The sequence below is a fragment of the Centrocercus urophasianus genome, unplaced genomic scaffold (assembly GCF_019232065.1).
Source record: "Centrocercus urophasianus isolate 14NV4802_14NV808 unplaced genomic scaffold, USGS_Curo_1.0 seq_33, whole genome shotgun sequence".
NCBI lineage: Eukaryota > Metazoa > Chordata > Aves > Galliformes > Phasianidae > Centrocercus > Centrocercus urophasianus.
Genome location: NW_024884900.1, coordinates 42,176 through 55,675, shown reverse-complemented (window position 1 = coordinate 55,675; position 13,500 = coordinate 42,176). Strand labels below are relative to the sequence as shown.

General features: G+C 43.1%; 2 protein-coding genes across 4 annotated transcripts; one reads left to right on the top strand and one right to left on the bottom strand.

Annotated features, from left to right (window-relative positions):
* The first annotated feature begins 121 nt into the window (after positions 1-121).
* FBXO39 (F-box protein 39) lies at positions 122-11,306 on the top strand. Of its 2 annotated transcripts, none has more exons than XM_042830200.1 (4): positions 122-204; positions 3,447-4,672; positions 5,512-5,688; positions 6,474-11,306. In XM_042830200.1, the coding sequence occupies exons 2-4, from the start codon at positions 3,659-3,661 to the stop codon at positions 6,600-6,602; spliced, it is 1,320 nt and encodes a 439-aa protein (XP_042686134.1). In that variant the 5' UTR covers positions 122-204; positions 3,447-3,658; the 3' UTR covers positions 6,603-11,306. The 2 variants fall into 2 exon arrangements, with proteins under 2 accessions (XP_042686134.1, XP_042686133.1); XM_042830199.1 differs by having other exon boundaries at positions 122-632.
* Positions 5,251-13,088, bottom strand: TEKT1 (tektin 1). Of its 2 annotated transcripts, none has more exons than XM_042830201.1 (8): positions 12,906-13,088; positions 11,448-11,690; positions 10,975-11,140; positions 10,601-10,729; positions 10,028-10,171; positions 8,714-8,936; positions 7,903-8,099; positions 5,251-7,636 (listed from the first exon to the last, which is right to left on the bottom strand). In XM_042830201.1, exons 2-8 carry the CDS (start codon positions 11,635-11,637, stop codon positions 7,477-7,479), a joined length of 1,209 nt encoding a protein of 402 aa, XP_042686135.1. In that variant the 5' UTR covers positions 11,638-11,690; positions 12,906-13,088; the 3' UTR covers positions 5,251-7,476. The 2 variants fall into 2 exon arrangements, with proteins under 2 accessions (XP_042686135.1, XP_042686136.1); XM_042830202.1 differs by having other exon boundaries at positions 11,448-11,653.
* Positions 13,089-13,500: the final 412 nt, after the last annotated feature.

Genomic DNA, 13,500 nt, shown 5'->3' with positions numbered 1-13,500 from the left:
CCCATTGGCTGCCGCCTCTCGCTCGCGCAGCGGCCGTTAGGCTGTGAGGTGACCGCGCCCGGTGGGGTCGGGGCGGTGCTGCGCGGCGGTGGCGCCTGCCGCGACGAGCGCGGGGAGATGCGGGAACGGAGGATGATGTGAAAAGGGCATAAGCGATGATACGTCCCGGCAAGCAACCGGAGCATCTCTGCAACGAAGCTGCAGGTGCTGTGCAGTGGTCGGTGGCCACATAATTCTTGTTTCTGATAACCCATTCGGTGCCAGAGGCCTAGGAAAGCTTTTTAATTACTGCTTTCCGCTGATACATTGATGATTCCAGACTTCAGATGACACCACCCACTGTCTTGTGCAGCTGGAGGAGATAGAGATGTAGATAGATGGCACAGTGCTGGACCAGAAACCATTCGGACTGTCCTTCAGCAAATCAGGCAGATAAAAAAACCAAAGTGCTGAGAAAGTGGTCTGCATTCCTTACAATCCTACCCTAAAAGAAAACAAGACAGCTGGGATATTAAGAGAAATGTCTTCTCAGAAAGAGTGGCCAGGTGTTGAAACAGCCTTCGTGGGAAGTGGTGGAGTCATCGTCTTTGGAGGCATTCCAGAACTGTGGAGATGTGGCACCAAGAGATGGGGTTAGTGGGAAGGGGGGGCTGTGCTTTATGGTATTTGAGGTCTTTTTTCATCTTAACAAAGATATGATTGTGTGTAGAGCGTTTATAAAGAGCGTTAGTAAAAACACTTTTACCTGAAAAATCGCTCTTGGTGAGTACTTAACCTGAAGAAGTGCTCTTGGCAGCTTCTGTGCCCTCTTTCCACCCCAGAATGTTTTTCTCCCTTCAAGCTCAGCAGCTGACTGCTACACACACACAGTTTGCCCTTATCCTAGAGCTGTCTGCCAACTGACAGTGCTTTGTGAGTCCCACCACTGATTTGTCATCATACTTCCCATGACTTCTAAAGCACTACTTTTTTTGTTGTTGTTGGGTTTTTTTGCTTTTGTTGTTTTGTAAGTTCCACACGATGGCATTTATACCCTTTTGCATTCATGTGCTACCATAGGAGCAAATGCATCTCAGTAAATAATTCCTTATTAATAGAAATGTATTTCTATATATTACAGTCATATATGCTTTTTTTTTTTTCCCCTGCCAATTCACTTTAAGGATTCCAGATAGGAAGAGGCACAACAGATCTTAACTATGTGCCACTGCACATCCCCTTGCCCCCAACCTGCATTCGTGTAGGAAAGGTTTCAAGGTAATTAAAAAAATGCTAAAAACAAAACTCTTTGTGGGGTGAGGAGTGTTGTGAGTCCTAAATAACAATGAAAGCGAGGCAGTAATTACAGCCCCATGACTTATTTAAGGATCATTGCTGACAGCTAGAATTTTTGTACCGAGAGGGAAAGAAACTAGGAATAGACACGGTGCTAACAGAACGGAGGGTGGTTTCTAATTTCTAATGCAGAAATAACGTATGACAGAACAGTCCCAGTCCAAAAGGGAGGCAGCAAGGCAAAGTTGATTTGGGCAGCCAGCCTGACCTTATAGGCCTGTTAATGAAATGCAGCTATTACTGGAACAAAGGTAAAAAGCTGCATACGTTTGGAGGGCCTCAGGTGGGCAGGGATCTCCAGCAAGATACCCTCACCTCCACTGCCAACCCTTAAATGAAGTCTGAGAAGGGGTGGAATGCCGGCTCCAGCCCTTCTAGTCACTCAGGCACATGGCATGCAGCTGAGCTGCCCTGGGCTAGCCTTGCCTTCACACCAGCTGCTCCATCGCTGCTTCAGTGTTCTACAAACTTGACTTAGCATTTCCACTACAACAAGGAAATTTCTCATACAGAGGAGGAAAGAGACTGTTTAAAGACTGGCATCACCTGATTTTTAGTTGTTTTGTCTTTCGGTCATGCTAGCAACTAAGCCTTGATTTTGGACTAGATCATATAGATCAGTATCCCCAGCTGTTGTGGTTTTGGTTTTTTGTTTGTTTGGTTGTTTTTTTTTTTTGTTTGTTTGTTTTTAATTCTCAAGAGCTAAGCAGTGGTTTGCCCAGTGCACAAGGTAATATGCGCACTGTAGAGATAGGAAGCACCTGCATTTTGCGTTTTTGCCTCACTGCAGAAGTACTAACAAAGTACAAGTTTTCCCCGTGTGTGGCTGTTGGCAGAGACAACTGATACCCTGATCTGTATAAAGGATCTTATGAAAGCAAGCATCTAGCAGATACGTGGAAGGTAATTTGCATTTCACAGCTAAAGTTTGCAGATCATAAGTGAAGAAATAGGAATGCATTGTTTCCCTATTTGGATCTTTACTGGTCAGTTGCTTGATCCAATTTATCCAGGTGGTGAAAAGTGCTAATAACAAACATATAGCTTCCACCTATGTCTGTAGATTATGGCTTGTATTTCTCTGTTCCTGAGATGACCAAGCAAATCTTTCTTTTCCAGTGTCTTCACCTCAGCCCAGTTAACTCGGTTCAAGTCAGTTTTGTTTGCCCTAGCATAAATTCAGTTGTGACATCACAAAGAATACCTCTTGGTTTCATAGCAATGACTGAACTTGGGAGAGGAAGGGGCAGGAGGAGGTACAGAAAGTAAATCATGAACACAGGTGGGAAACCATCAAATCTGGAAAGGTGCTCAGGCAGCTGCATACTAAGAGCCTAGCCTTGAGAGTTGAACTGGTAATTTCTTGCAATGTGGTTACTTTCTTCTGTGTTTTACTGTTACACCCCATCTCCTGTTCACTCTCCTTCCTATCCACTGGAGGAAAACGGCTGAACATCTTGCAAAGCGACAGAACAGCTTACAGTGCTCGTTACTCTCAACAGGGATTGTACCTCCATCTACAGCAGGGTACTACCTCAGGTTTTCTTGACAAATACTCTGAAGATCTAAGAATGGTCATTTGCATTGCTTCTGCACAGATCACTGTTCATCTCTGTATAGCCCGGAACGCTAGGTATCAGGCCTTTATAATCAATGAATATACAGATGTTATAATTATGAAATATATCAGAGACTTTGACTAAGCAGGTTATTACACCAAAAGAAAACAGATAGAGTGCTTACCTGTGTCCCGGGCTGTAAAACTCCAAAGGAGGGATCTCCACAAGAGATCCTTTCCCCCGGCAGCCAGCTCTTCAATGGGTTTAGGAGAGGTGCAGCCAGGCTCCACCCCTTCCAGCAGCACAGGTGAATTGCCTTCAGCTGTGCTCCCAGGGCTGACTGTGCTCGCCTCAGGTGGTCAATCAGAGGTTCAGGCCGTGATTCAGCAGTTCCCACACAAGGCCCCAGGCCGTTATCAATTGCAACAACTGCTCTATTATACCGTTTCCTTGTTTAGCCAGACTAAAAGCCAAAATGTTCAATGATGTCCTGTGCTCTTATCTTACTGTGGTTGTTTTTCATTCATTGTTTGTTTTTCTCTTTTGATTTAGGTTAGACCACAGTTTAGACGTAAGAACTTGGATCCTGACAACTTGAGTACAGAGGCAAAAAAAGGACTATCGCTACTGGATGTAAAAAAGGCAACTTTTAGCTATTTGCTTTAAAGGCACATCCTGTGGGGATTACAAGCCATTCATCTAGCAAACTGATTCATCTAGGTTTTGTTCTGCACTCAGAAGAGTTGTCAAGAAGTGTTTCCTCAATGGAGGATGACAGTGACCTTAAGCAGAGCTCCTGGGCTAATCTACCTGATGTCTGTCTGAGACATGTCTTCTATTGGTTAGATGACAAGGACAGATCTCAAGCTGCATTGGTCTGTAAAAAATGGAATCAAGCCATGTACTCAGGATCCCTCTGGAGAACCAGAACCATCACATTCAATGGCCAACCATCAAGGGCACATGCATTTGAATATGAAACTGCACTATGGTACGTCAAGAAATTTGGCAAGTATTTGGAACACCTCAAAATCAAGCTATTGCATCCTAACAGTACTGTCTTTACCCGAAAATTTCAAGTGTCTATGAGGAGCCTTTTCTCACAGTTGGGTAAATGTAACTGTCGCCTGGTATCCTTGAGCATCAAGCACCTGGAATTAGATCGCTTGGTCTGGAAAAACATAGTCAGGGCTCAGTTTATCAAGAACTTAGGTACCTTTCTGAAAAGAATGAGCAAACAGCTTAATTATCTCAACTTAAAAGGAGCAAGAGTAACCTTGGAAGAAGGCTGTGAGCTTCTGAATTCTCTGAGCTACCTGACTAATAAAAGCTTTATATCCGAAATAAACATTGAGGATTTCTTCAGTCTCCATCTTCCTGTCTACAGCAGCACCTTGTTCCACCATACTGTGTCCAAGTTCCACAGCCTGGTTATCCTGACTTTCAATTATAACTGTGTTTCTGATGAACTGCTGGACAATCTCTGTAAGAACAGTGCTCATTCCCTGTGCACCTTGAATATCAAATGTCATATCCATGACCCCCATGGGCAAGTGGTCCAGGGAATGTCATGGGCCAACTTGGCCAAAAGAGCCTCAAAATTGAATGTGAACTTCTACTTTGAAAGAGTCATGAAACATGACCATCTAGCCAGGATCCTGCTAGTGGAGATACCAGTTAGGAGCATCAGTTTACGGAGCTGCTATTTCAGAAACCCGGACTGGATGATGAGACCTACTCTCACCAACATCCTCCCAGCCTACTGGCATGCGCTGCAGGTAAGGCAAGCAGTCGTGACAACTCGCTGCACAAAGCTAAGCAAAGTAATGGTGTAGGCATTCTGCATAACCCTAGGAGTTAGCCATTCCAGTGTACCAGCTGTACAGTCCCTTTCAAGTGATCGTTCTTGTCACAATGTCCGTTATGCTGTTCTTCACAAATGTCACTTACGTCAGGTTGCCAAGCACGTTTTAGCATGATGAAAGTGTTTAACACAAGATGCTAAAACACTCAAAAAATACTGGTGGTTGTAAAGCCAGCTGTGAGCAAAAGGAACCTTCAGGCAGGAAAGCGTTATTTTTGTAGGAAAGCTTTTCAGTCAAAGCATTTTGGTATCACCAAGGATGTATCATGAAAGGTATTCAACACCTGACCCATATAAATGAGCATCAAGTTTGTGTGTGCCTGAGAAGCACGTGGCCTTATAACTGATGGTTACTGACAGATTTCTCTAAGGCCTAATGCATTGCAGAGTTTGCAATAGACACCACAGATCAGTAAAGCTTTCTAGAAATTGTTTTTTGATGTACTTTTAATCTTGAATTACTTCTGGTATGCAAAATAGTACCATGGCATGAGTTGTGGGCATTGCACCCACTGGAAGTTGTCTGTCTCTTAGGACGGTACATAACGTACATGGGAAGCTCATCGTTACGGGAGAATGGAAATTACCACTGCATATATTCTTGTCGTAACAAAAAAAAGGTTCTCTGCTCGTGTCAAGGTACACAGCTGATCTGCTGTCAGTCACTTCTGTTGGTAAAATTGGGAAACACTTTGAAGTTTAGCTAGTGCAAGCCTTGTTTCACAGAACTGACTGCGTTCTTTCTTTTTGAAGAAATTAACCCTTGAAGTAAACAATGACAATGAGCTGCTGGATGATGAGCTGCTACAGCTTATCTTATCATGCAGGAGATTGTTTTTTCTGAAAGTCTGGGCATTTCTTAGTGTTACTTTTGTGGAGAGGTTGCTGCAGAATCGTGCAGAAAGGAAATGCTTTTTGACTACAATAAAGGTAAGACTCGATGCTTCAAAACTCCCATTACCTACCTTCCTCTCTTCCATATCCAGAGAAATGCTGAGGTCCCTATAATCCCGCAGTAAGGTTGGAGAAGGAAATGTTAGCATAACTACCTTCCCTATATAATGTTTTAGCATTTTAAGAATCCTGAGAACCACTTAGAAACCTACTACTACCTGAGAACCACTCTTTCCAACCTACTAATCCATAAGTAGGAATATTACAGAATACTATGTAAGTTTAATAACCAGCACCAACCATTCCGCAAATCTGTGCTAGTCCATGGGTTCCCTCTGTCACCTCCTATATTAAGCTAGGGATTGTCTGTTCCACTCAGTCCTCGTACTCATATCTATGCTTAAATTGAAGCATGACAGTTGAATCTCATTAAACAAAAGCTATAAACACATCTCACCAAAAAGGGATGTTGTACTGTATGTGGCCACTCCACAAATGCAGCTGGTGTAAACCATACTGTCATACTATTTTGCTTGCTGAATTGTAAATGTATTAGATCCAGAGCCATGCGTATTCCAAGAATGTGTCAATCTTGAGGGTAAAAGGAACTTTCCTCTTCCCAAAAATTCTTTGGCAGAAGATGAGTCGTAATTTTCACTCAGTTCAGAGTGAAAACTGTACGTAAATTTTAGGATTTTATTCTAAGAATTTGGCTTCTCCATATTCTTCAGTAGCAACAAAGGCTTACTTTTGCCACAAGCTTTAATGGGCTGAGACTGCTGCACGTATCTGAGAGACATGACCACCATTCATGCTCACAGGTCAGGATTTACACATCCCGACAGGAGACCAGTGAAGAGAAGCAGCTGTTGCACAATATTTACAAGAAGTTTAAAAATCTGATTGACTCAGAGCTTAACTATTTTGTCATCACCTATCCACTGGAGTAAAGCCACAAGGAGTTACACCTGCAAATGATGAACAAATCCTTTGGAGGGCATTAATAGGAGAACTGAATCTTGTCAGCATCCCTCTGAAAGGGAGATACCATCGTATGCAAAGGACAATTTTACTATGCCCTGGATTAAAGTGTTGGACTTGGCAACCAGCCTCTTATATCTCCAGTATCACTTATTCTTGCCGTTCTTTTGTTTTCCCTCACCAGAACCAGAAGCAGCAGTGAGCTTTTTCCTCAGCCCTCGTTGGCACCTCTAGTAAGAATAAGACCCTCTTCATTCAGCACTTCCCCTTGTAGAGTTTCAAACAGCTTACCAGTGAGGCCGTCTGTTTGTTCCCATTTTACAAATAGGAAAACTGAGACATGGAGTAAGGAAACGATTAGCCCAAAATCAGCCTTGGCTTCGTCTCGATTCAGATGCAGTCAGGTACTCCATTCCACCGCATCATCACTCCCTAGTTCTGTTGAGTTTCATAACACACTCTCTGCCCAGTTCTTAACAGCAGATGTTAAGAAGAAAAAACCATACCGCAGCTAATCCTGGCAGTCAGCACTCCCACTGGACCAGCTTACCAGTGTCTTGTGAGAGAACTGCTCTAGCTTCCACAACTTCTACACCTCTCAGTGGCAAAAGATGTCATTGCTTGTACCTGAGATAACATGGAAAGCACGTTGCCACATTCCCTCTTATTCTGGAACTTTACTGCCCAGTGGGGGATTTCATCAGACATTCAAGAGCACAGTCCTAGCTGTAAGTACTGTCTGTTTTAATTGCCTCACACATCTAGAATGAGGACAGCATTAATTCAAATCAATAAATTTGGAGTTTGTCAAAATCTCAGCATGAACTGTCCAGTAATGTGGCTTTAAAAGTTGTTAATGCAAACAGACTCTCTCATTGGCTTGCAGAGCACTTCATCAATGTATAATGTATCTGCCTTGATCTGGATCTCCTCCTCCAGGGAAAGCTGCCGACGTCTCAGACCTTTCAGCTCTGTTTCAGCCAGTGCCAGTGTGTCCTTTAACCTAACAGGGAAAATACAGCCAGAAGTTAGTTGAGAGTACATCGATATTTTGTCATATGCAAAAGTAATTCGAAGTGAAAAAACAAGGACGGGGATTCACAATCAGACAATATCCATGCAGTGTGCTTTAAAGTGTGCTACCCTTAAGGAGAAAGCATGTCTCAAAATTTCATGGAGAATAGCTGGAACCCAATGTTACTTGGACTATTTATTTAACCAAATAATCTGTACCACAGATTTCCCCACTCTTTCGTCATTCCCACTTGCCTTTGAATGTTGTTTGTAATCTCTTGAATTTCACCGGTCAGCCTATATTGCACTGTGTCATAACATAATTCCACTCCAGGGCGATGGTTTCTTGCCTCCAAGCGGGTTTGAGCCACTTTAACAGGTCCTTCTTTATCAGCAATTGCTTTCTTTAAGGCTACAATGTTCATCTCCTGCGAGGCAGCCTCCTTCATCACCTTAACAAATCCGACAGAAGAAAGCACAGCACACTTTCTCCTACAATCAGCAAAATCCTCAACATCTTGTTTAATAGCTGTAGTAACAGTAATTACAGTAACACTCATTCTGTTAAGGTGTTATTTTATCAACAGATTTTCACAAAGGTTGTCCAGGATTATGACTGGAGAGGCGCCAACATCACTGAGTTCAGTGGTTAACGTTTAGAACTCAAGCACAGTTTTCATACGCTGAACTTCAATCACTCTGGCCCTGATTTTATAAGCCATTAAGCTCTTACAGCACAATCGCAAAAAACCCTTAGCAGCCCCATGTATCTAAAAATCACAAGGGAAATCCTGGCTTCAGTGAAATCTACTAGAATACTTCAATCAATCGACTGATTTGAGGAATACACCTTTATAGCAGTGCACATCTGGATAAGTAAATGAAATCTAAGATGACTGTTAAAGGAAACTGAGGCAAGCTTGTGTTGCAGCTGTTGCCAGTATTGCAAAGGTAAAATTCTTAACCACAGTAGCTCAAGACACCTCAGTACACTGGACTGAGCCAACTGGTTGATAACCAAAGCTTGCTGTTTACATCTTTTCACTGATGATCTCCTACAACTTACCACTGCGAGGAGTGTCTCCAGCTTGTGCTTGGCATCTCTGACTTCCTCCACTCTATTTCTAAATGCGATATTCACCATCTCATATTGCTTGCACATGTCATTCACTGCCTGGGAGAGGATGCTGTCAATCAGCACCCTTAGTGCCACTGAATTGTTTCTCTGCTTGTCAGCCTTTTCAACATTTATGTTTGAGAAATATATCCAGTCTTCAGGGCTAACAAAACTGAAAGAGATTCAAAATAAAAGGTCATCAGCTGGCAGCATCCACTATTTCATAAATCTATAATTACTCCACAAACCAAGCACGAGTGTAAAAGGAAAAAAAAAAATCATTTTGCTACAATCTCAAAACAACTTTGTTATTATTTTCCTTTCCTGATAAGAGACTGACTTATAGCAGGAAAAGGGAGAAAAGATATGGACAGATAGGAAGGAAAGATGTGGACAAATAGGCAGACACATATAATAACCAGTATTTCTTGGAACATCTTTCATCAATGAAGGTGTTACAAGTATTACAATTCAGCTAGTATTATTAACACCAACTTACTATGCACACGTTAACTGTGCACACAGGACAGCCCTCCATGCTTACGTAGTCACTTCCAGCAATAGTTGGGAAGCCCATCCTCAGAAGGGGACAGTACTGTCTGTGCACTAGTGGCTGGTAGGCAGGTCTCTGGGAAGTCCCTCAGAGATTCCTTTGTTTCATTTCAATAATCATTATTCGTACATGGCAGCAAACGCTGTTCTGGGTATGGCCTGAGTTAAACAACCTGTTGATGGACACTAACATGGCTAGTGGTAGGAGCTGGCAGTCCCTTCTATGCCGAGCAAGTCAGCTCGCTACTCAGCCTGTTTCTTCTTGCCACTCTGTTCTTTTGTGCTGGTATTTCTTCATCGAAACCACTAATTCACCCAAGATCTGCACACTGGACAGATGAATTAACCTCACATACCTCATCTGCCTCAGTCCAGCATTTGACCTGCTTGGACACCCTGAGAGAGGAGAGGAAGTTAGAGGAATCTATTCTGGGTTTAACCCACGTGAGAAATTTACTATAGCTATCTGTGAGACTCAAAAACTTCTGGTGAACAGCAATTCACTGGAAATAGGATTATTGTGGCTTATTTCAACAATGTATTACACAGATACTAAAATGATGGACAGAAGTATAAAAGAAATTACACAAGTACAACAGAACAATGATGAATTGTCTTACACACAGCTACTTTAATTTTGCTGCTGCTGCAGTAGTTCATCCTATAATTGATATAATTAACGTATATCCATCAAGTTAAATAACCACTTACTTTCCTTCTATTTCCACTGTTTTATCAGCGTATCTGACATCAGGAGTGTTGTTTGTCAAGCTAGCACAGTAATTGTCAATCATCAAAGCTGTGAACTTGTCTTTCACATCCATTTCCAGGTTGTATTTTGTGGAACGGTTTAGTCTAGAGGAAGAAATGATCGCACTCTAAGCCAAAGTCTAAGCACCTACAGATCTCCCTAATATGCATGTGAGAAATGGTACACCAGGCCATGCAAATGCTGCTCAAAATTCCTCATTCACAAACTGTTATTTGCAACGTCCCGAGACCTAGAGCATGGTTCAAATTCCGTATAAATCAGTGGTATAATTTCAATTGGAATTAAAGCCACAGGATTGGCTGAGAAGGTTGTAGATCATGTGGCAGTACTTTCAGTTCTAACAGAACTTCTTACAATTAATTGTCAAATGTTATGGATTAGAACAGGACTTCTATAACTGTGTAGCACTGAAGGTAATCTTGGCCCCGCATTCAGCCTGACATGACTTGTCAAGATTATGACAGCCCTGCTTTTCAGCTAACCCATGTTTGTTATGCTCTTTGTCTCTGCACCTGATTTGCTCATTCGTTTGTTCTAATGTACGTTCAAGCAAAGCAATAACCCCCTGCAGAACTCCAGCTTCCTTGACCAATTCCTGTTCCACTTCATCATGCACCAAGTCAGTCCCAGCTCGTCTCTGCCTAAATAAAAAGAGAAAAGCATCAGTCACATTGCTGAAACGCCTATAGCTAACAGTGGTGAAGCCCAGCATTCTATACCCAAAGCTTCTCCTTGCCTTTATGGGCTTGGCCCTCTAACGTTACAACACAAACCAGACAGTGATTCTGCTGCACAAGCAGGCCCTTAGTTTGCCACTGCTGTATTTGTTAAAGGTCTGTTACACAGATTTTCTTCTCTGCGTGAATGTTCTTCCTCTTAATCTCACCTGTTCAGGAGACACTTCTGGGAAATTACCAGTGGCTCTCTGCAGCTCTCCAAGGCTTTCTCCAGCCTGGTCTTGAAAGTAACCAGTACCTCTGTCTCATTAACAAGTTGTTCGAGTTTGTTATCTAATTCTTGCTTCCAGAACTTTATTTCTTCCAGTCTCTGTTCTGCAGAATGAAAATTTCAAACAACTGTTAATAAAAGCCCGAGCATTGTTGGTCGTATCTTAGATATGGCTAGAAATAGAATGACTTCATTATTGTGTGAATTTCATGCTGGACCTGACGTATGGAGACATAATTTCAAACAAAATAAAGAATCCACTTGAAAATATTTTTGGATGATATCTTGACTTCTCCACGAGATCAGATAACATGCCCTTGACATATATTCTTACTCACAGTCATGTAATTTTCTAAGTCCCTCTCAAACACCTAGCTCAAATGCCACTTGAAAAGTATACATGGGATTTACCTATTTTCTTGTTGACGCTGCTTTGGGTTTTCTGAGTTGTCTTTTCTATTTCATCCACCAGTCTTCGACTCTCAGCTACTAAGCGCTCTGAACTGGATTTCTGAGACTCTGCACTGGCACACTGCATCTTGTTTGCAACGTGCCATTCTGAAGAATGCAACTGGGGTGGAGCTTGTAGCATTCTGGCCATTGGTTTTTGAAGGGTTCTGCATGGAACACAGGTGAATTTTTGGAATGCGGAGCCTGAAAACAGGAAAAGGATTATATTTGGCTGCAGAAGCAAAAAGATATAAGGATGGGTCCAGGAAGGTAAAAAAATTCTTGTCCTTTTAACCTTCAAAAAAGCATGAAGAAACGAGAATTTGGAAATGGAAGTTAGAAGAAGAGAAAAACAATCATAGCAAATTGGAGGAAAAAAAAAAAAAAGTTAACAAATGTAGGAGTTAAAGAGTGTCCTGCAAGTTGTGGTAGACTGTAAAGAAAAACACCAGCGGCAGCACAGTCACTGGAAAAATATGAGACAACAAGAGCTGGAAAACTGAAGGAGAAAGTACACCAGATAAAAGTAAATTGAGAAGTCTAGGGAGGGCTAAACAAGGACAAAGGGACACTTCTAAGGCAGTTAAAACCAGCGTCCCCAAAACACAGTCACAGCATTTTGGTTCAATATCAGTTTTTCTTTTAGAGCACTGTGTTTCCCCAGTGTTTCTGAAATAACTTCTCTCCCCATTTAAACACAGCAGTTCCTCTGCAACACAGTTTGTCCCTGCTGTAGCACAGGCGTCCTTAAAACATCTCTTTCTCCCCTTAACTGATACTGCTTCACACTGCTTATTCCCAAGGGCAGAGCCCAGCTAAAAGCCCCATCTTCTGTTTCCCTTCACGGTGGGATTTGCTCCCAGCTGTTGTGCAGTCTCTATCTCCAAAGCAGCACCACAGTGCATTTTTAAATGAGAGACAAATGTTCCAGGAGGGGGCTCCGAACGACACGGGAGGTCAACAAAGTGGTTGCTATGCACCATGGCTTCTAGCAAACCAACCAGCTTTTGCTCTATCGGGTGGAAGAACAGGAGCACTTCCTTTCACTCACTGACAGATAAGGTCTGTCTAGAAATAAAAACTTACTGTATGTTAATTGAAATGGTTTCCACAGTAATTTTTAATGGACATATTGCAGAAATGCATTTTAAAAATCTGAAATCAAATGAAAGGTGTGCTGTGCACCCATCTGAAGTTTCAGTTCTACAATATTTTTTAAGCAGTATTCTTTCTCTACTCCATTTTCATGGGAACCGTGTTCTTGACCTACCTGGGACAAAAGACTGGGAGCCTGAGAGAAGAAATGGAGGAGACAGAAAAACACCACATTAGATGCTAAAGTTAAAGTCTAAATTAACACTCCATGTACAACTTGTCCCTTAATACAAATTCTAAAACAGAAGAAAATTTTATTTTTACCTCAGGTGGTTTTCAGGGCTTAAGTCATAGTAGATTTCCTGAGCGTGCTGTTCATCAAACGATCGGCAAAATCAACTCCGCGATAATTTGTAAAGAAATTAGAGTGGTTTGTTAATTCCGGAATAGCCCCATCACTCCTCAAAGGAGAGCACCGAGCTCCCCGCTGCCCGCCGCTGCTGCCCGCTCCGCACAAACCAACCCCGCCCGCTGGTCGCGCAACGCCTCCACTCACCCAAACACCCGCCAGCCAATCGCAGGCGCCACTTGACTTGCCGTGGCCAATCGCTTTGTCTCCACAGCCTGGCCCGCCCCCCAACGCGCTTCTTACCAACGGTCGCGGTTTCAGGCTTGTGTGCGTGCGCTGCTGCGGCCGCAGTTCGGGTTTTGCTGGCCTCTGGCGGTGCACCGGCCGCGCTCGGCCCCGGTGCTTGCCAATCTGTCGCAGCGGGAAGGGCGCGGAACGGGCGCGGAACGGGCGCGAGGTCACGGGATTTCCCGGAAACCGGGCACCCCGGCTCCGCGGCACCGGAGAAACGGCGGAACTGACGCCCAGGCGGTGGCTGTGATGTCACGTACGACCGTCTTGACACTGACA